Raw genomic sequence first — 21,627 nt, 5'->3', positions numbered from 1 at the left:
GGAAAGAAGCGGGATGGATGAAGTTCTGCAGCGTCCCTGGCACTGGTTCTCACCGGTTGTGCCTATGCTTAGTGACTGTGAAATAATCTAGCCCACGCCTGCCTGGGATGGAGTTTATTACAGTGACAAAAAATGGCTGGCTTCCAGAAATTATTACTTGAGGTAAAAGTTTACTAGAAAATAGCTTGTCTTGAAATCACTTAAAATGTGATCCAGTTTGATGTACATTGTTATGCAAAAAAATGTGGAATGATAAAGGATTACTCAATTCTAAGTTCAAAAGTACATTTATTTAAAATGTGGGCAAGATATCAATATAAAAGAAAACAGTATAAGAAATGAAAATAATCAAAGTACAAAACATTTCAAATCTTAAACATCCATAATTTAGAGATAGCAAGGTCTTTATTTACACCATTTTATTACTAGTTGAAGTCCCCTAACAGTTTTTTGAAAACATTTAAAAACCTGGCAAATGAATCATAAAACCTAATGTGGGCTTTTAAAGTCATATAATACAAAACATAATTTATGTTTCCTCAGAATAAAATTGCACATCTTAAAAAGATGCAGTATATTAATTATATCTGTCTTCCTGGCTTTGCAGTCTGATCCCCCAAGAAAGCAGCTGGAAAACAAGAGCATGTGAAGGAAGCACGCAGCTCCTCGCCACCAGACAGCTGGCCGTGCACCGCAGAAGTCCACACACGGCAGCCTAGATGCCATCAGTTAAACTTATATGTAGGCTCGTTGAGGAAAACAACTTCCAAACACAAGGCAAAAGACAAACGTGAAACCATGGGTCCCAACATTCATCACCCAGGCTCAGGCACGCCCTTGTAGGAAGGCTACAGACTCTTTCTTACCCACTCAAACCAGCTGCTCTGCTGCACACCCACATCACAGATGACTTTCAGCCCACTCCCGACAGGCTCACTCAGCCCAGGGACATCAGCCCCTGTGCCAGCTCCCCAGAAGATCCACCATGTGGCTAGAGCTGAGGCCCAGCAATAGCTGCAGTGTCCTTTAAATTAACATGTGCAACACACAACCCCCAAGAGCTGACACCCCCAAAGCCCCACCACAAATAACTGACTCCTACCTATACCTTCAGGAGCAGATGCTGACCTCTGCAATTCTACACCGTCTACTATGGGCAAAATTAATCGAGCTATAGCTATGAAAAAAGGCCCCCAAGGTAATTAATACTCACAAGTCACCTGTATGACTTTTAAAGCAATTTCTTCTGAAAGTAGAAGTAGTAAAGAATAGGCTTTCACAAATATAAATATGAATGCTAGAAAAAAGACTGAAAAAATGCAAGGGTATATATTGTATAAAAGCCAAATGCTTATAGCATATCTGTAAAAATTTAATAGGCCTCTTACCATTTTTATCAGTAGTGCAAGCAATAATTTCCTAATAGATCGAGGTATGGAATACACTAAGCTCTGGTATGAATAAGAGGTTTCTGCACCAAGCCTCATTCCAAGTAGACAGGTTATTTATGGCTAAACATGACATTGGCTTCTGGAACTGAGGCAAATTTTACTCCACTTTTTTTTTTTTTTTTTTTTTTTTGATTAAGACAGAGTTTTGCTCTTGTTGCCCAGACTGGAGTGCAATGGCACGATCTTGGCTCACTGCAAACCCTGCCTTCCCGGGTCAAGCGATTCTCCTGCCTCAGTCTTCTGAGTAGCTGTGATCACAGGTGCCTGCCACCACACTTGGCTAATTTTTTCTATTTTTAGTAAAGACCGGGCTTCACATTGTTGGCCAGGCTGGTCTTGAACTCCTGATCTCAGGTGATCCACCCGCCTCAGCCTCCCATGTTGGGATTATAGGCGTGAGCCACCGCAAGAAGTCAAATTTTACTTTTTAAAAGTGTTTTTCTCTCAGTGATAGCATCTTCTATCTGATATTACAACCATAAGCTCTTTAGGGTTAAAAGGAAAATGTTTGACAAATATAACTGACTGGATGAATGTCAACATATTTAAATGTAAATATACTTAAATGTAATTACCTGGATGAAATAGGCACATATGAAGAATAAAAAAAACTCAGCAAGGATGGATGTCATTCTGACCTCTGTGCCTTACTGAAGCAGTCCTACCCCAAACACAAAATTCCCCCGCATAAGCAATGGTCTACTGAGGCTGATGCTGGTCAGGGGTGACAGAAGCTCCTTCCCTCACAGAGAGGACGAGCTCAGCCCTCCACCCCATTGCACCAGCCCCAGAGAGAAGTCCTGAGAAACACGGCCTGAGAACAGGCCCTCTGCAACAGAAAACCGAAGTTGAAACAGAAGTGTTCCCATAAGGACCTGGAAGGCATGTTTTGCTTCACTGAGGGGCTACTCATACATTAAAATAATAATTCAGAGACTTTTAGTAAGGGCTACACATACAGATGATGAGCTTTATTTTTTCCTGAATGTCTGAAATAGAAAAAATCGTGTCATTATTCTAAAGACTAACCTTTGCATTTTTCCTAACATGTTAATATTCATTCTGCCGCTTCTATTAAATAGTTTTTTTATTTCCCATCTCAAAGTTATACGAACTAAATTTCATTTTGAAAACTACAAACTCAGAAATGAACTGATAAAAAGAAACATGTAAGATTTTTTTGCAATTATTTTCTATTTTATCTAATTGTCAAATACTTTAATGCCTACATAAACTGCTGCATAGATTCTAATCAACATCACCTATTAAAACTGAACTCTCAGTAAGTTAAGGGAAAGTTTTTACTTGCAACTCAAATGAATATTCTGAAGAGAAAGAACTGTTCACTGCATAAATCATAATAGCAAAGAAAGGAAAAATGGCTTGTAAAACCGGAAAGGTACTGCCTGGTTAATCTGGAAACGCCATTCTATATCCACCCCACTTACTTTTCGCTCTCTTTTGGAAAGGATATGACTCGTAGTCCAGCGTCTGTGTGAGCACTCCAGTCAGAACAAACTCCGCGTTGTGAACATCTGAACGGGACGGAAGCAGAGACTGTTAGAGGTGCACTGCTGTGTGTACACACACTCATACACGCAAGCGGGGAAACGTACCTACGCCTCTGGCAAAATATTCTCGGCATAAATGAAGGTCATTTTCACAGGATATTAAAATTATTTCCGACAGACTCTAAGGAAAAGAAAATGAGTTTCTCAGTGACTGAACACTGAATCTGACACAGGACAACGACGGACTCGCTGGTGGACTCCACTCTACCCACCGAGTTCTGCTTGTGCTCCATGAGTTTCCGGAAAGATGGCTGCTTGGATAACACCTTTCCTCCTGCACTCTCTACAATTGATCTCATAGTGGAAAGACTTGGGCAGATTCCAGGCGTGATGTAAAAATACTTTGCCTAAAATTAAATGAAAATGTATGCATTAAGTTCTTAAATACTTTTAACTTTTAGAGTATGTAATTTTTCATAGATTCTGCCCTGAGATTTTTGATAAAATTTCTAATTTTATGAAACGATGAAGGTACTATTTATTCTCCTACTAGCACTCAATCTGAAGTGGAAGAGGAATCCAGCTATGTAAATTTGGAATTTAAGCATTTTCACATGTTAAGTATGCCGAAGATGATTTAAAGTAACCAGAACTTAAGTCCCTAAAACAAAGTGTTTTGTGAATAAGCAAGAATATCAAAAATATTTTTCACAATTTTTATACAATTCTAAATCTGCATTATATTTCACCACACTCATCTGCCTAGCAATAGCCTCTGGCATGGCACTGCCTGCTATCCCTTTTCTTATTTTCTCTGTATTATTTGAACTCAAACAGGGCAGGAAATGATATTGATGCTTAAGATTGAATTCTCTAACAAGCTTGCTCCTGAGCATACCACAAAATAAAACTGCTCACGGAAAAAATCAAACACTTAGAAAGACTATTTTAGGTGAAATATATCTTAACTCAGCATTGGAAATCATCTCTAATTCCCGCTGACTCCTTAAGAAGTTTAAAGAACTTCTTAAGATAAAGATTATCTTTATTGATTTACTTCTTTGATACAAAAAGAATTCCTAACTCTTCTAACAGTTATCTCACGTTTAAAAATCTTATATCTGAAATTATATATATTGAATTAATATTTTCCCAAGTATCTTCTCCAGTTGAATACACATCTATTGACAATAGTATGAAGTAAGCAATGTCCCCTAAAGATTCATTAAAAGCAGAAAAATAAACATGCCTTTTAACCAATTAAATTATTCAAAAACATACTCTTTGAACACCTTATTTCTCCTAAATGTATTTATTAAATTTGTGTACTTATTTTTAAACATTACAGCAAAGTAAAGTTCTCTGGAGATGTGCTGTGGTTCATAGGAGGAAGCCTTCCAAGAAGGAAGACAAGTGGTGAGAGACGCAGGGAGAGCCCAGCTCCCCTGGAGGCGCACTTCCCAGCAAATCACCTGTTCTTTCCCTTCAGTGGGTCCATGTGTTATGCTTACTTGGACTGATTTACTTTTCCCTTAAAGTGTACCTTAAAGAGTGGAGAAATGTGTGCCCGCTTTAAGGATTCTTCCAAACTGAAAGAGAAAAGTACTTCCGCCTCAGCATCTCGGAGAATGTAGTTCTGCTCATCTGGAAAACAGAACAGTACATACTCTGAAGTGTGGACAGGTGAAGTGTGGCAGGTGTGACCCACAAAATTCTCTCCCTTATTCAGTACATAATATTCACAGCTACATTTACCTGTACAGCCTTCGGATATTTAAATCTCACCATTTTATTTCATTTACTTCCCTGTAAAAGCCAGACCAAAAAAAGACAGGCAGGTATTTTTTTCCCCTAGATTAGTAGTAATTAACCATTTGGGGTCATAAACTCTTGAAAAGAAAGGGCAGGGTGTGGTGGCTCTTGCCTGTAATTCCAGCACTTTGGGCGGCCAAGGAAGAAAAACTGCTTGATGCCAGGAGTTCCAGAACAGCCTGGGCAACATAGTGAGACCTCATCTCTACAGAAAAATTTTAAAATTAGCTTGGCATGGTTGCATGTGCCTGTAGTCTCAGCTGCTCGGGGGGCTGAATTGGGAGGATTGCTTGAGTCTGGGAAGTTCGAGGCTGCAGTGACCCGTCACTGCACCTCTGCATTCCAGCCTGGGCAACAAAGTGAGATCCGGTCTCAAAATAATAGTAATATTTTTTTTTAACAACAAAAATGTTAAAAAAAAAAATTACTGAAACTTAGGAACCCTCTGCCCATAGCTGCCCTCCCCTCTTGACTCAACTGTAATCTCATACAAGCTTCTGGGAGCTCACAAACTTTCCAAGCCTGCAGGTCTCAGGTTAAAACCTCCAGTCCTAGAAAGACAAGCTTTAAATAATCCCATCCAAGTATTTATTTATATATAATGACTAACTCTGCAAGGACTTATAGGACATTGGAGTTATCTGGCTGATAATTAGGTGAATTTACCGAACTTTAAAGATTCGCCAAGCACACATTCATTTTAAGTATGTAAAAGTATACAGCAATTTATAAAGGACAGTTTTATCAATTTTTAAAGACTTCTGACAATTATTATTAATTGACAGATTTTCAGAGTTTTCATAGCAACATTTCAAGAAATGTGTCAAAAGTTAAAGATCACAACATGTTTCAATCTTCCTATAAATGTGTCATATTCAAAAAAGCATTTCCTCTTCTCCATTTCCTACCGACCATACAGCATAATACAGGCAGCTCAAACCCAGTTATATAAACATCAAAAACAGAAAACAAGGAAAAGTGATTTGGGATTGGCAAACTGGGGTTGACAAGATGACACATATTTCAGGATTTGTGGGCTATGTATTATTTCTCTTGCACATTCCTCTTCTCGTTTTTAAGCAATATTTTAAAAATGTGAAACCCATTCTCAACGCATGGATCAGTTTGCTGACCCCTGGGCAGGAACAACCACACTACAACAAAAATGCGGGCATCTGTTCAACAATGGCTAATCCCTGAGCCAACCAGCAGATGGAAAGGCTGCCTTTTAGGTGAAAGAAGATAAAAATGTCTAAAATTTGGAGAAACAAAAAAATGATGAATTAAAAAACGAATAAAACAAGTACTGCCACACATGAGATGGTATATTTGAAGTGTTACTTTCTAGGGGAAAAATGAAGGCTGATATGCCTTCTGAAGAACTTGTGTGAGATCACCAAGTAGTTAATGTTTATGATAGAGAAAATAACACCAGGCATGGTGGCTCACACCTGTAATCCCAGCACTTTGGGAGGCTGAGGTGGGCAGATCACTTGAGGTCAGGTGTCAAGACCAGCCTGGCCAACATGGTGAAACCCTGTCTCTACTAAAACATACAAAAAAATTAGCCAGGTGTGGTGGTGGTGGGCGCCTGTAGTCCCAGCTACTAGGGAGGCTGAGGCAGGAGAACGGCTTGAACCCAGGAGGCGGAGGTTGCAGTGAGTCAATGGCACCAGTCCACTCCAGCCTGGGCAACAAAGTGAGACTCAATCTTAAAAAAAAAAAAAAGAAAGTAACATTGAAAAATAAAAGAATATATAACTAAGATGATCCTGTCACGGATGAGATACTGACATTATGGTTTTTTCAAACAAAGGAACAGGGTTAACCTAGTAATAGCTATATAAAGACTCAACTTTGCATGGAAGTACAAAAGAAACGAGTATCCCAGAAAGTGATAATAATATTGATGTCTCATATTTTATATAAATTACACATAAATATAAAATTCCAAAAACACGCACCTACCAAAACAGGTGGAGAAGAGAGTCCTTCCAACAAATGATGCTGAACAACTGGATATACATATGAAAAAAAAAAAAAGAATTTGGAAAAAAACCTTAACCCTTTTAAAAAAAAAAAAAAAAAAAAAAACAACCCCCAAATGGAACACAGGCCTAAATGTGAAATGCAAAACTTTGAAACTCCTACAAGACAACACAGGAGAAAATCTAAGGGACCTTGACTTTGGCAATGACTTTTTAGATACAACACCAAAGACAAAAATCCATGAAAGAAATAATGAGTAAGCTGGACTTCACCTATTAGAATGGCCAAAACCCAGGGCACTGACACCAGCACATGCTGAGGAAGATGTGGAGCAACAGGAGCTCCCATTCGCTGCTGATGGGAATGCAAAACAGCACAGGCACTTTGGAAGACAGCCTGGTGGTTCCTTACAAAGCTAAACATACACCTGCCATATGATCAAGCAATTGCACACCGTGGTGATTTACCAAAAGGAGTTGAAAACTTGTGTCCACACTAAAACCTGCACATGGATGTTTACAGCAGCTTTATTGATAACTGCCAAAATTTACAAACAGCTAGAATGTCCTTGTGTAGGTAAGGGGCTAAACGAACTGATACATTCTGACAATGGAATATTATTTAATGCTAAAAAGAAATGCGCTCTCAAGCCACGAAAAGGCATGGAGGAAGCTTGGATGTATATTGCTATGCAAAGAAAGCAGATCTGAAAATCCTATATACTGAATGATTCCCAATGTGTAACATTCTGGAAAGGGCAAGGCTACAGAAAGGATAAAAAGATCAGTGGTTGCCAGGGGTCAGAAGGCAGGAAGGAATGAGTGGGTGGAGCGCAGAGGATTTTTAGAGCAGTAGAACAACTCTGTATGATGCTGTAATAGCAAAAGCACAGCCTTGTACGCTTGTTAAAACCCAACGACTGTTCAAGGCCAGCAGTAGGCCCTACTCTTAACTATGGACTCTGGGTGATTATGACCCAAATGTCAATGTAGCTTCATTAATGGTTAATAAACATTCCACTTTGGTGTTGAATGGTGACTGTAATGGGGGTAGCGGTGTGTGTGCATGGGTGTGGCGGTGTGTGCACATGGGTGTGGCCTGGGGGTACATGGGAACTCTGTGCTTTTTGTAATTTTGCTGTGAACCTAAAACTGCCCCCAAAAATTGAAGAATCATTACAAATTGGAAAGATTCTCTTAGGAAATCCTAAAATTTGGAAGACAAAATACAAAATGTTTTCTCAATATTAAATGTTTATAACTAAACCACTTCCTGACCCTCACAGAGCAACACAGCAAACATTTATTAACAGTGCTATAAAGAAATCAAAGCCAGTCAACCAAGCTTCCCATCAAATATGAACTGTAAACTTCATAAGCAGATAAAAGAACCAGATTTTCACCAATTGAAACTGGAAAAATTAATTAAATTGGTCATCCACTAAATTGGCTGCTTGGCAAACTAATATTCAAAGAATTTGCATGTTCTTGGTTAGAAGAGAAACGAAATCAGCTAAGTCCGAAAGTAACAGTAAAGATCTCTAAAGCTGGGTGTTACCCAAAAGCAGCCGATGGGGCCAACAGAGGCTGGAACATAACAGACCGTTTTCCCCACCGCCCAAGCTGGTGTGTGCCATGCTCCGACTGCAGAGCCCAAGAAATGACACTATTTGTATTAATGAACTGACCAAATCCTAAGTTTCATAACGTTAACATTATACGAAATTGGAAGCTAAAATGTTTGTAGTAATTGTTTCTATGGCGTTTTTCTTCTGCCTTCATTAAGTTTTATGTTTCATTAATATTTTTTAGGTTTGAAAAAATTTCAAAATTTCAATTAAAAAAATTTCTAAATACCACTTAATACATGTGAGCCTCATTATTCACAGATTCTGTATTTGCCAATTTTCCTCCCCTCTGAAATTTATTTATGAACCCATAATCAGTGCCTGTGGTACTTCGGGGGTCATTTGTGGACATGCATGGACTGGAGAAGAATCAGTCACCTACATGCACATTCCTAGCCAGGAGGAACAAGGCCATGCCCTGCCTTCCGGTTCCAGCAGAAATGGTGAAGAAGCATCCTCTTTGTGATCAATTTAGCGTCACTGTTTTCAATGTGTGTGCTTTATGTTGGTGATTTTGCCGTTTAAAATGTCCCCAGTCCTAAGTGCAAGAAGGCTGTGATGTGCCTTTTGGAGAAAATATGTATGTTAGGGAAGTTTCATGCAGGCATGAGTTACATGCTGTTGATCATGAGCTGAATGTCCATGAATTAACAATATACACTAAATAAGGCGCCTTTAAACAGGAACACACATAAAACACGGTTATGTATGATTGGCTGATGAAAATGTAGTGAGCAGAGGCTCTCAGGAACCTACCCCCGTGTTTACCCAGAGGTACGGTACAGTATTCACTCAGTGTCTGTGCAACTTTATAGAGCATAACTAACTGAATGACAAGAATTGCCTGAATATCGTAGTTTAGGATTTAGTCTTTTCTTCATATTAATGATTTATTCTTTCCTATGTCTTACTGCCTTAGATACAGAATCAAAAAATTTTAAGTTTGTTTCTAGCTTTGCTATGAACAGCAATCTTAAGCTATCTTTATTTTTCTGGATCTCCTCATCTGTAAAATTAGACCACATGAACTTTAAGATATATATACTTCTAATTTATTTACACAAATATGAATTATATTTAAATGCCAGTGGCCAAAAAAGTGACATGAATCTAAAATATTTTAATTTTAAAAGATGGATTTAATGACAACTTGTGCCCACAAAGTGTAAATAAGGTTCGGTTAGCCAGAAGCGTGTAATGGAGACCAGTAGCTCCTCTGCAGGCCTTGCTTGCCACGGCCACATACCTTGCTCTTTTCTTTGGCAGCTGTATCTTTCTGCTTAAAGGGTGGGGTGCAAGGGAGGCATAGGTGAGAAAGCGTGAGAACACGTCAATACCGGGCACAGAAAAATAAGCATGTGGATGCTCTAAATCAGGGGTTGGTGATCAGTATCATCACTACACGGTGGAGTAGCCAGGGAGTTCAGTTTTAGTGCCAGTGTGCCTGGGGCAGAAAGACCACATGAGAAAAAAGACGGAGAATTCAGTGAAGCTTGTCATGGGGCATGTACCTCTAAACCTTTCAACCCAGACAGGGCCTAGGGGAGGATGGAGGACACAGCTGGGGCAGCTGAGAGGTGCTTGGATTTGATGATGCAGAGGACACCAACCCCGCAGACAGGGTGACACCACTGCTATGCAGGATAGGAAGGGCACACAGCTGCCTTGGCTATCCAGTTTCCATGAAGAAAAAAAAAATCATTTAGAATTTATAACTTATTTTATACCTAGCAAGATTCTAAAAACATTTAGGTGTATATCAATCTATCTATCCTTTATATACTATCTCTAAATGTGACTGTTTTTTAAAAGAAATTCTCTTTTGGAGCTCTGAACAATGGAAGATGGGCAAGAGGACACAGACCTCTTTCCCTCCTATATAAACCGATATTCAAAGTGTATTTGAGCAGGACATACACCTGCTCTCTTTCCAAATAAAGACAAAAATTATACTTTCCTGCACTTTGAAAAATCTCATTTTACAGTCAGATTTCCAAACAAGATATACTAAGAGGAAAATAAAAATAGGGATAGAGAGCTTGCTTTCCCCCAACACTGTCCAAATTACCAAAACCTTCATACTTAGGGTAGAATGCAAAGACATCAATCAAAGGGATCACTGGGGATACGAAATAAATTCATAAATTTAAATAAATAAATATCACATAGTTAAAAAATAAACTAGATATTTTTGGGATGAAAAGAGATGAATTCAAGAAAAAAAAACTGTATTTGGCATTAAAAATAAGGTTACTAGCGCTGCTCCTTACCAATGAACTTCTGGCACCTGAAGCATTCCTCCAGCCACTCTGGTGTCACTATGTGCTTCACGACAGAAATCGCCGTCAGGAACTTCACAGTGCGAGTCACTTTGCTGGCAATGAGGTGTGTGCACTTCTGTGCGGACTCTGCAACCTCCCCACCGAGAATGTAGAGCTTCTAAAGGTCACAAACACAGGTGAGAAATGAAAAAGTTCAGCATTCATAGAGTCACACCGACAGAGAGTAACACAGAGGAATACCTATCTGAAGGTAAGGTTTATGACTGTAATTCTCAGCCACAGAAAAAAGTGTGACAGGTAAAACAAAACCTACAACTCCAAGAGAAAAATAAAAAGGAGAATGTATCATTTACACTTCTGTAGTTCAAATCCACACAAATCAAGATAAAAATATGAATGCTCCATCAAATATCAATAACATCTCCATGAATAAGTTAAATGACATGAGAATGATGCAGCTTATTACACAATGAAGAGTAAACAGCCAAGACTTGCTAGGCCGAAACTGGTGTTAATGAGGAACATTTACCTGCTCTTCGGTTTTTGAAATAATGGCATAAAAATTGACTAAGATATGAACATATAAAAAAGCAACCTCCTAATAACTATCTTCACATTTTAAAGGTGGGGAAATTAATTTGTTCTAAATGTATAATAGTAGCGTTGATAATTGTTTCTTTTCCTTAAAAAGGAAACTAGGAGGAAAATGTATGAATCTACCATAATACAGGTCAACTTACACTCTTAACCCAAACAAAACAAAATCCCATCATCCTCTGAGCTGTTATTTCAAAAAGCATATTTAAAATCTCTGCTCATTTATCATCTAAACAAATATACAAACTCCCTTTGGCCTCACTCTACCCAAGAAAACTAATCGTGGGTAGACTGTATTTCAATCAGAGAACTTGAAAAGACAGTTTTCCTCATGCTGGGTGTCTTCATGAATATGATACGGAAGGAGACTTGCAAATGTTCATGTGACTATTAGCATGGAACTTGGCCTATACTAACAAGAAAGCAAGAATCTAAGTATGAAATAATAGCACAGAACAGGGCAGAAAGTCACTAAACATTTAATGACTAGGATTACTATAATGACTACTAAAAATACTTCATAAATATACACTATAATAACAAGATATTCCCAACTATCTAAACTATGTAATAACTGCTGAAGTAAATATATACAAAAAGGAACACTGCTAAAAATCCTTTTACAAAGTAGATGAAATTTTACCTTAATATACTGTTGAACCTGGACAGGCTCGAATCCAGTGAAAAGCACAAGAGGGGTCAATTCTGGAGTTAGCTTTTTAGTGGGAGGCGGTACGTCTTCAATTCTGTGGAAGGAATACACATAAAACAGTGGTGATTTCATATTTACTTAAAACGAAAATTTTCTTTAGAAAACAGGGATTTCAATAGTTTAACAAGCTTTAACTGCACGTGGTTTATACTCTTAAAGGAAAAGTATAATGGGCTATCTGTCCTTCCTTTCTTTCCACTGCTTCCATAAAGTCACCTTCCAAGACTACCTCTGAAGCCTCCAAGGGACGCGTCCAATTCACTTTTAGTTAAGATCAATACTTTCTTCTTCATCAATCCCCTCAGGATTAATTTTTTTAATTGGCTTTAAGAAGAAAGCAAATAACAGAGTTGCTTCTAAATGTCACTGATTGCTTAATCGCTTCATTTTTTTCTATCAAGTTTTTTAAATAACCTTGTGTGACTCAGGCCACTCCTTGTTTGCCTGTTCACCATCAATATAAGTCAGCCAAGACGAGTGTCCCTAGAGCTTCCAGTGTCCTTTACATTCTAGCCCTCTTCAACCACAAATTATAAAAACACTGTTTTGCTAAAGCACACGTTTTAAGTGAAACCTGTTTTGTTTTTTCCATAACCCTTAAATTTTTGAGGTCTTTTCAGTTTATTATTATTTCCTAAGACAGTCCAAGAAAAACTTACTTTAAAATTTCTTTGTGGCAAGTTGATGACAGCCTCAAAAAATATAATCACATAATTAGGATTTTACTACTAACGTCAATAGTTCAGTTTGTGTTCTGGAAGTGGGGAATGGAAGGAGGGAAAGATGAGGAGCAGGGAGAGAAAAGATAAGGAACCTGGTAACTGCAAACAATTCAAGCAGTTATATTTCACCATGTACAGTTTGGAAAGAAGAGTTTTCTAGAATCAAGGAAGAAAATAAAAGCCCTGTTGGTTTGCTCCTGCATTTGCTATGCCTTAGTAATTGAACGACTGGCAGGACTTCATTACTGTCGTGTTGGCCGACACAACACTAAAATGATATGCATCTCAATCTGCATACTCCAGGCTGAAACCCAACACGCCACGTGCACTGCACATGTCCTTCCAAGGCTTTGGGTCTGGATCCTCCTTCCCACCGTGGCCAACACTGCTTGGTCCTCATTGAGAACTGGAAGATCCAAGGAGCATACCTGAGATGACACCATGGCCTAGATGCTCTCTAGTTATCTAGAGCAGGTTCTTCAGCTGTGCCCAGGAAGCCTGGAGCTCTGTGGTGTACTGCTGAGCTGGGTTCTCGACCTCCCACCCCATTCCCACCACTGCAGCTTCTGTTTTACATGGTGGAGAGGGGCTTCTCATAGTATATCGCTTAAAAAAAGACTCAATTTTTTTAAAAATAAAAAATATACTGGCCTATGTCATTATTCACCATTTGTCTCCAGCAATAAAATGAAACATATCACAACAAAGTTGAAAAGCAGAAAGCAAACTCTTTCAAATCCTATTTACTGAAAAACATTTTAGAAACTTTCCTCAATTGCCACCAATTTTCCAAAGCAGACCTGTGAAAGTCAACAATAAAAAATTTGAGGCTATTACTCTTACCTGGCTCTTTTGGAAGAAGGCTGGACATTAGCTACTTCACTCTGTTTCAGTTTGGGAGGTAGCCGTGCACTCTGCAATTAAAATATTGTCTACTTTACTTCAATCAATCTATACAGTAGCTTCCAAAAGATTTATGTGTCAAATACTCAAATTACTTAATCATATAATATACAAGAATCATGCTCTTCTTCACATCAGAACTAGTCTTCATCTCAAAAGATCACTCGGACAACGCAAGCCAGGAGAAGCTAATATTCCAGAGGGAAACTCTGTATTTCGTGTGCGTGGTTTTTTTTTTGCTTTTTGCTTTCCCTCTTTATTCAACAAACCCCTTCGGTGCTTTAAGTATCTTTGTTCCTTTCTTTCCTCCATATTACATATATGCATCCCTCAAAGTTGAACTTCTCAGAATGATTTTCATTTCAAGTATTTTGTCCTGTGTCCCAATTTAGAATGTGAAAAACATGATCAAAATTACACCTCCACCCTAAAAGACTATTCCTATAAGAGAAATTTCACCAGTGAGCTTTCACAAAAGATGTTACATGACAATCAGATCAACATTGCTACCTACAGCCAGACAAGGCGCCAAAACCCACACTCTGTCTCAGCAACATGGTGACCTCTACTAGGACCAGCTGCAGCCCTAGCTCTGGAGCAAAAGCCATGCCAAGTGAAAAGAGAGCAGGAAGAAGATGGGATTTCCTTGCGGGGTCCCTACCACGGTCAGATCTCCATTCTACCCCTACTCCTTGTTCACTCCTAACTTCATATTTTAAACTCAGAGGTTCTTTGACTTGTGTGGGCCAACCATGTCTTTCCCAGATGTTTTATTATTTGAAGGAATTGCTCTCAATCTTATTAATTTAACTACAACTTATTTTTTCTAAATATTGCTGCCATATCTAGAATAAATATAAGCATATCTACAGAAAGTATTCAAAATCTATTAGCCCTGTCATACATAGAGAATCAAGCTTCATAGCAATTTGCAGGAAAGTTTATACTTTTTCTTATTATAGCCCTTACAAGAAAACAATCTCTCAACTCTCTATTTCCAAAGACTGCAGTTAAGTCTCCAAATTATCATTCATTGGTACCAGGAACAGAAACAAATGGTGGGAAAGGCAAAAATGGTAAACTGGCCCGTCTCTAAGATTTTTAGCTTTTAATTACTGACACAAAGCCACAAGAGAAGTTGACATCTGGAGCCCCTGGCAACTTCAGAATTTAAGCCATGTGGTTTGGGAGGAAAACTCTGATGACCACTTTCCCAGTGTGAGCTTAAAAGCCACCATAAAATTCCTTTCAGTTAAATGAACTGAAGGAATATTTGCTTTTGCTGATGTGTCAGAACTGGTGATGTCATATTAAAGTCCTAACTACTAGTGTAAGCTAGTAGGAAAAAATACATATCTATGATCACATTATCATTATCATGAAGAAAACAAGGCTGTGGCTTGGAAGGGCTTCCTCAGAGGCTTGGGATGATTATTAGCAACTTCCAGATGAGATCTGGAAAATGAGTAAGTCAGTAGATGAATAACCAGAAACACGAGCCTGGGTGTTAGCTGCTAATCCTTATGAGACTATTCTCCTCAGCTAATTGATCAAGTGGCACCAACCCTAAATGACCACTGTATACAAAAGAAATGTGGTGAAAACTTGGTGGGTACATGACATATGGAAATCTGTTTTTCAAAACAAAGGTTAATATATAATGACATGAACATAAACCAAAACCTTTAAATTACACTACTATTGGCCAACAGTAAAAAAGCTGCTATTCTCAAAGTGCTGATATTCAGTCAAACAGTGAGAAATCACAGCAGACAAGGTCTAAAGTGAAAAATTATTAAAGTGGTCCTGTCTGTAACTTAGTAAATATGAATGCGGGGAAAAGAGAAAACACAACTGATCTTCCACTCATTATACTTGACTGATGAGAAGGCAGAAAGCACCTCTCTGTCTTGTAACTGACAACCAATGGCCCTCAAATTTCAAGAATGGCCTACCCTGAAAAGCAGAGACCTCAAGCCCTGTGATGTGACTCCCAACTCGAGACACAATGAAAATATTTCCCCTCATCATGAGACCCAGGACTCCTTAAGTTCTGATCTGTAGCCCCACGTAGGTTACATATCCATTGCTTCTTGCCTTTCATTAACCCTACGAAAAACAAGACATCATCTTTGATTTTACTGTTCTCTATAAGCAATCATACAGCTCTCTGAAGCAAATAAGCCCCTCACATGTATATATATGAAAATGACAATCATATCCTAACAATTCAGAGAAAAATCAGTCCTAGGGTTTACTGAACAAGCGAGTAGATACAACCTTCATTTGTTAACATGTTGACAAATTACTAAAATAATTTTTAATTATGAAGACAAATACATCCCTACTGCATTTTAATAATACAGTAATAGCCAAAGGAAGGTTATTAATTTGACATACCATCAACAACTCTGCAGTCACTTTTAAGGGAACTCTCCAAGCATCTAGAGAGAGAAACACATGATTTTTTATGGTAGATATTCTGTTTAAATAAAATGTCCTTTTTGTAAAAGTCTTCCCTGATAACTCAACAGACAGGTGGCTTAGCTGACAACACTTAATAAGGATAAATGTAAGTATTCTAATGAAGTTTTAAAAAAAGCTTTCCAGGCAAGGTGAGGGCATGCTGCTGCTCTAGCTTTACATGCTGTCTGCATGAAGCAGCACTAAGACCAGCGGCAGCAAACAAAGCAAATGTTGTGTCAAAACCCATGGCATTCACTCCCTGCTGTGGGTTGTCTGGGTAGATGTTTCCAGGCCTGTGTCCAAGGCTGGCTTTCGCAGTCGGCCTCTGGCAGGCACAGACCTTCCTATCACAGGAGCCATGATGACATCCGGGACGTAACAGCAAGTCAGTCAAAGCTCAACAGTGACAGAGGACAGACGTCAATTCTAGGAAAGTGGGGAATGTTCTGGACAGTAAGGAGCAATTTAGACAAAGGATTGACTGGCCTGAGAGACAAGACTATCAAAAAGCTTTCAAGTGCTCCTTCCATCTCCAAGAGTTGATCAAAAGCAACAAAAACATCAAATCAGGGCACACGCCTCAAGTCCCAGCTACTCGGGAGGATAAGGTGGGAGAATTACCCAAGCCCAGGCTGGCAAGGCTGCACTGAGCCATGATCACACCACTGCACTCCAGCCTGGGTGACAGAGTGAGACTCTGTCTCAAAAAACCAACAAAAAAAGTCCTTAGCAGAGTGGGGAGAAGAAAGGAAGAATAAAGAATGGAAATTGAAAATGAGTCAAAAACTGATTAGAAAGCTCAAGCCAAGCCTGGTGATTAGTACGAATAAAAAGATGGTAGAAGCAATGTTAGTACTTTTAAGGAAGATTTGCAAGATGTAGAATCTTACTTACCTAAAAGATTGAAAACTAAATGCTGGGTGGGGGCAAAGGGATCCTGCAGACTGAACGCCGTGTAGCGACTATACTGAATCTGCCTCAGTGCCTCAAAGTTTCCCAGGAGAATGTCGCCAAGCCACTGGGCGTTGACACAGGGTATCCTCCACTCTTTGGCTTTTTCATACTTCAAACCAGTTGGTCTTTTTATTTTTTGAGGAGAAAACACATTTATTAAATGTTAGAGATGTCAACTGTCCAAATTTATATTTATTTCCAAAAAGGCAATAAGATATTTCTCCCGATATAAGTGGAAGGCATAGCCTGGCAAACTGAGGGTGACCCTGCATGGCAATAAAATGTCCACCTCAAGGCTCAAGCAGAATTACAAAACCACGTCTGAGTCTTACTTTTACTCTATTCCTATTTCGTTAATTCAAATTTCATTAATTCAAATGTTTCCTAGATATTTCTATTAACATTAATATGAATATCATTGTCATACTTTAACAGAGTTTAATTTTCACAAATTTCTACCACAAAACTATGACATACTAAAAAATGCACAATTGACTGTACTGTATATAAATTTAAGATTAAAAACGGTTTCAAAAATTTGCTTACTCTTTACAGATGAGGACTGTGTTGCTGCGGCATAGATAACCCGTATATTTGGCGCCTGCCAAATAAGCCATTAATTTTAGGTCATCTCTGTCACTATCAACAAATCCAGTCACAGAAATAATCTAAGAAAAAAAGACAGAAAATAAGGTAAAAACAAAACAAACAAAAAACCAAAACGAAGTACTATTTCTTCTACTTCTTAGTTGACATATATTTTTTTCACTATTTCTTTGGCATTATAGAACACATTTGGTAATGTCATTCCTAAAACTGTCAAGATCAGAATTTTATTAAAATACTAAAAAGGTAATACACATAACCCTGACAGAGAAGAAGAAAAAGAATGTGAGATGCCTTGTTTATGTTACTGCAACACCGCTCAGATGATCCCAACAGTTATGTTATAAAGTGTGTAACCACGAGCCAGCTGAGCCAGCTCCTCCTCCTCGCTGATTCCAATGCAGAGATCATTTGAGTGGAAGGACCCATGACTACTGATTAGTTCCACCCAATAGGGGCTGCCTTTGGTGCAAGACCCTGATTTATTTTTGGATTTTAAATAGGGTCAAAGACTGAAGAATCCATTTAAATACCTACTAGGTACAGAAAACTGATTGTTACAAGGAACTAAAAGAAAACAAGCTATTTCTTATGAGCAGGCACTTACAAAATGGGCAAAAGTACACAGAGAAGCTCTGACTCAGAAGCCAATGTGGGAGCCTCAGGTAAGTGCTAGCACATGATTATCTGCCAAAGTAGAAGAATGATATAAACATGGAACACGAGGACTCTGTCTTACATGCTGTGAACATGGCTTTCCTCCTGGTGGGAAGGCCACTGGGAAGTGCAGGGCTCGGTGAGGCGGTACCATTTTTTTCTTCTTTAAGACTGTGTTTAACCAGTGTGCAGTAACACATCTCTTTCTTTCTCTTATTGCCTATCAAACAAAAAATTAGAGGTTTGTTGTTTTTGTTTTTCTGCTGCAGGATTAAAGAAAATTGTAAGGTTATATAGGTACAATGACATTTTCACTGGCAGCCCCATAACAGAATTTCATGATATTTAGCACTTGATTAAAGTAACAAATTAAAACCCAGTAGCTGGTTACTTGAAATATAACCTAAAAATGTTACTATCTATCTGCAAACAAGAGTCTACAACTGAGGACAAAAGCAACAAATTCTACAACAACTTTAAGAATAACTTTAGTGATGAATGAACTAATATGTATGATCACCAAAGTTAAAAGTGCCGTGTAAGAACACAGAGGGCTCCACGTAAGAAAAGTATAAAAAACCCATCTGCCTAAAATGAACCACAGGAAAACAAAAAATGCCTCAGAAGTATTTCCGCATTTTTACTGGAGAAGTAGATCCTGTGAATGGCTATCCTCTTTAAGAGGGGTATCTTGGAGGTCCTTTGTCACATATATATAAACTGTCTACAAGAAGCACAATTTTATGAAAAGAAATGAAACTTCAGAGTACAAGAAGGTAATATTGAGGAGAAAGCCTGCATCCCGGTAGTTTTAGAAAAGCTCTGTAAGGGACCTGGCCTTTGCACGCTTGTGTGGGAGTCACGCGCCAGTGCACACAGTGTGGCTGGGATGGTGACTGCAGGGATTGTCTGCCCTTCTTACCACCACCTGGGAATATCCCTTTCCTTCTCCATTGCTCAAAGACAATGGTGCCCACAAAAGGTATCAATCCCACCAAAGAATCCATCACAGGAAGAAGCAATTTTCCTATCTTTCAAGGCAGAAAAGTCCTTTCCAAAAATAATAATCAATCACTAGCATTTACTGCGTGTAAAAAATGACAGATGTTGTTCCTGGTGGCAGTTAAGGTTGTCTTCCTTACCTGTGCATACACACTGCTGACTTGACTCTCACAGAGAAGGTGCGTGCATCGACTTGTGAACGTGGGGTCAACAGTGCCACCGTGTGCCTGGATTATCTAGACACAAAGACCCGACCAATGCGGTCATCAATGTTAATCACTCAGAATAGAGAAGACTTCCAATTTCAAATAAGACAGCTGTCAAAAGACTCTATCATACATTTATATCATGTATTTCCCCAAAGTATCAAGGACATGTAACAGCTATATTTACAGACTTTTCTACCCAGCACCATACAATGAAAATGAGCTCCAATACTATAAATTTAGTCTGAATTTCCAGGAAACAAGAGAACAACACTGGAATGAATGCATCCTGGGGTCTCTCAAGCTCAGCATAACTGCCCCGCTGAACCAGGGGGTTCTGGGATGTGGTGGCTCTCCTGAACAGAAGAGAAGGCTACCCATCCCATGCCAGCAGCAGCCCCTAGCCATGACTACTTAATATCTTCAGATATTACAAAAGGTCTATGGTGGGCAGATCCACCTCCCTTAAAAAGGGAAATAAAAAGCAAATCAGAATGAAATTCGTAAATCGCAACCGTTTCTTCTCAAAACAGATGTGGTTTTCTGGGAGAAGGAACTGCTGTGGGCATTCGTCAGAACTCAAAATACTGTACACGGAAAAAGAAGAGTTTGATGGCCTATTAGGTGAAATATAAACTTTAAGAAGACCCGCCCCCGGCCAGGCGTAATGGCTCACACCTGTCATCCCAGCACTTTGGGAGGCCAAGGAGGGTAGATCACGAGGTCAGGAGTTTGAGGCCAGCCTGGCAACACGGTAAAACCCCATCTCTACTAAAAATATAAAAATTAGCCAGGCATGGTGGTGCGTGCCTGCAGTCCCAGCTACTTGGGAGTCTGAAGCAGGAGAATTGCTTGAACCCAGGAGGTGGAGGGTGTGGTGAGCTGAGATCGTACCACTGCACTCAAGCCTGGGCAATGAGAGCGAGACTTGGTCTCAAAAAAAAAACACGTCTCCTCAAAAAAACAATTGTTTCATTTACTACTTTTAAGATGTAAATGTTTATTTTTCCTATGGCCAAACATCAACATAGTTTAATGAGGTACAAAACAAAATTGCAGCCTCCTTGCCCATCCCTGTTTTTCACTCCCCTGAAACAAGCACATTTAGCACTTTAAAGCTGTTTCCTCTGACAATTATTTTTTTATTTTTTAATATATATACTTTATTGCACTTTAGGTTCTGGGGTGCCTGTGCAGAACATGCAGGATTGTTGCATAGGTACACACATGGCAATGTTGTTTGCTGCCTCCAGTCCCCTGTCACCTATATCTGGCATTTCTCCCCATGTTATCCCAACACCGGGAAGAGGATCGAGGGAGCCCCCACCAACTGTGGGGACCCCGAGTGTCATCGCTTCTACAATGTGCCACAGGAGGCTGGCAGGGTGCCCACCCAGCAGGCACAGTAGACTGCAGCCAGCTGGTGCTTGGTGTCCGCCCCCCGCCAACCCTTCTCCAAGCACTGGCAGAAAATGGAGAGTGTTTAGGTGGTGGGTGCTGGAGGTACAGGTTTGGGAAGGGGGGAGGGACATTTTTATTTTTGTTCTGCCACGCACATTTATACTTGGAAAGAGACCAGCACTGAGCTCGGCACCTCCCCGCCTCTCTCTTCCTAGCCACAGATGCTACGCCTGCCCAATTTTGCTTACCCCTGGGGAGGAAGGGAGTCATGGTGGGGGAGCTGGGGTACAGGTTTGGGAAGGGGGGAGAGACTTTTTTTTTTTTTTTTAACCCCTGTGTCTCTTTTGCTTATGATTAAAGGAAGGAAAAGTTAAAAAAAAAAAAAAAAGGCAATTATTAATATATTTTAACTAACACATTATATGATTTCCTTTTCTCTAGCTTTACATACTGACCTCCTACTGTGGACACCCTTCCCCCAGATAACACACACACTCTTCAAGTCTTCCCGATTTGGTTATATCAAGACTCTTGTTTAGATCAGTCGTCAGTGATGTAACACAATGTATCCTAAGGTTAGAGTTCCTTTCTGGTATACACTTTGGTTTTCCCTGGTGCTTATCGCTGCCTCATCCCAGTCCCCCCAGAATCCGTCCTTTTCTTAGTTGTCTATATGCCTTTCACTATTTCATTACCACTGTTTGAACAATGTGCATGTGGTAGTTTTAT

The 21,627-nt window shown here is 39.3% G+C and overlaps 1 protein-coding gene across 8 annotated transcripts in view; it reads right to left on the bottom strand.

The window, feature by feature from the left end:
- Positions 1–271: 271 nt before the first annotated feature.
- The window catches only part of PAXIP1 (PAX interacting protein 1), a 58,527-nt gene continuing 37,171 nt past the window's right edge, over positions 272–21,627 (bottom strand). For 7 of the 8 annotated variants that reach the window (XM_032244924.1, XM_032244928.1, XM_032244922.1 and 4 more), the window contains 13 exons: positions 19,432–19,527; positions 18,372–18,509; positions 17,573–17,694; positions 16,967–17,151; positions 16,007–16,050; positions 13,547–13,617; positions 11,913–12,015; positions 10,661–10,829; positions 4,506–4,606; positions 3,235–3,369; positions 3,068–3,143; positions 2,926–2,986; positions 272–741 (listed from right to left, as the gene is read on the bottom strand). In XM_032244924.1, the coding sequence (XP_032100815.1) occupies positions 726–741; positions 2,926–2,986; positions 3,068–3,143; positions 3,235–3,369; positions 4,506–4,606; positions 10,661–10,829; positions 11,913–12,015; positions 13,547–13,617; positions 16,007–16,050; positions 16,967–17,151; positions 17,573–17,694; positions 18,372–18,509; positions 19,432–19,527 (1,317 nt within the window). In that variant the 3' untranslated portion in view covers positions 272–725. The remainder of the gene's footprint in view (positions 742–2,925; positions 2,987–3,067; positions 3,144–3,234; positions 3,370–4,505; positions 4,607–10,660; positions 10,830–11,912; positions 12,016–13,546; positions 13,618–16,006; positions 16,051–16,966; positions 17,152–17,572; positions 17,695–18,371; positions 18,510–19,431; positions 19,528–21,627) is intronic. The other variant, XM_032244929.1, reaches the window with a different exon arrangement.

The sequence above is a fragment of the Sapajus apella genome, unplaced genomic scaffold (genome assembly GCF_009761245.1).
Source record: "Sapajus apella isolate SASKATOON/1434 unplaced genomic scaffold, GSC_monkey_1.0 scaffold56, whole genome shotgun sequence".
In the NCBI taxonomy this organism is placed as follows: domain Eukaryota; kingdom Metazoa; phylum Chordata; class Mammalia; order Primates; family Cebidae; genus Sapajus; species Sapajus apella.
Note: the sequence above shows the minus strand (reverse complement) of the source record. Positions and strands in the feature narration are given on the sequence as shown.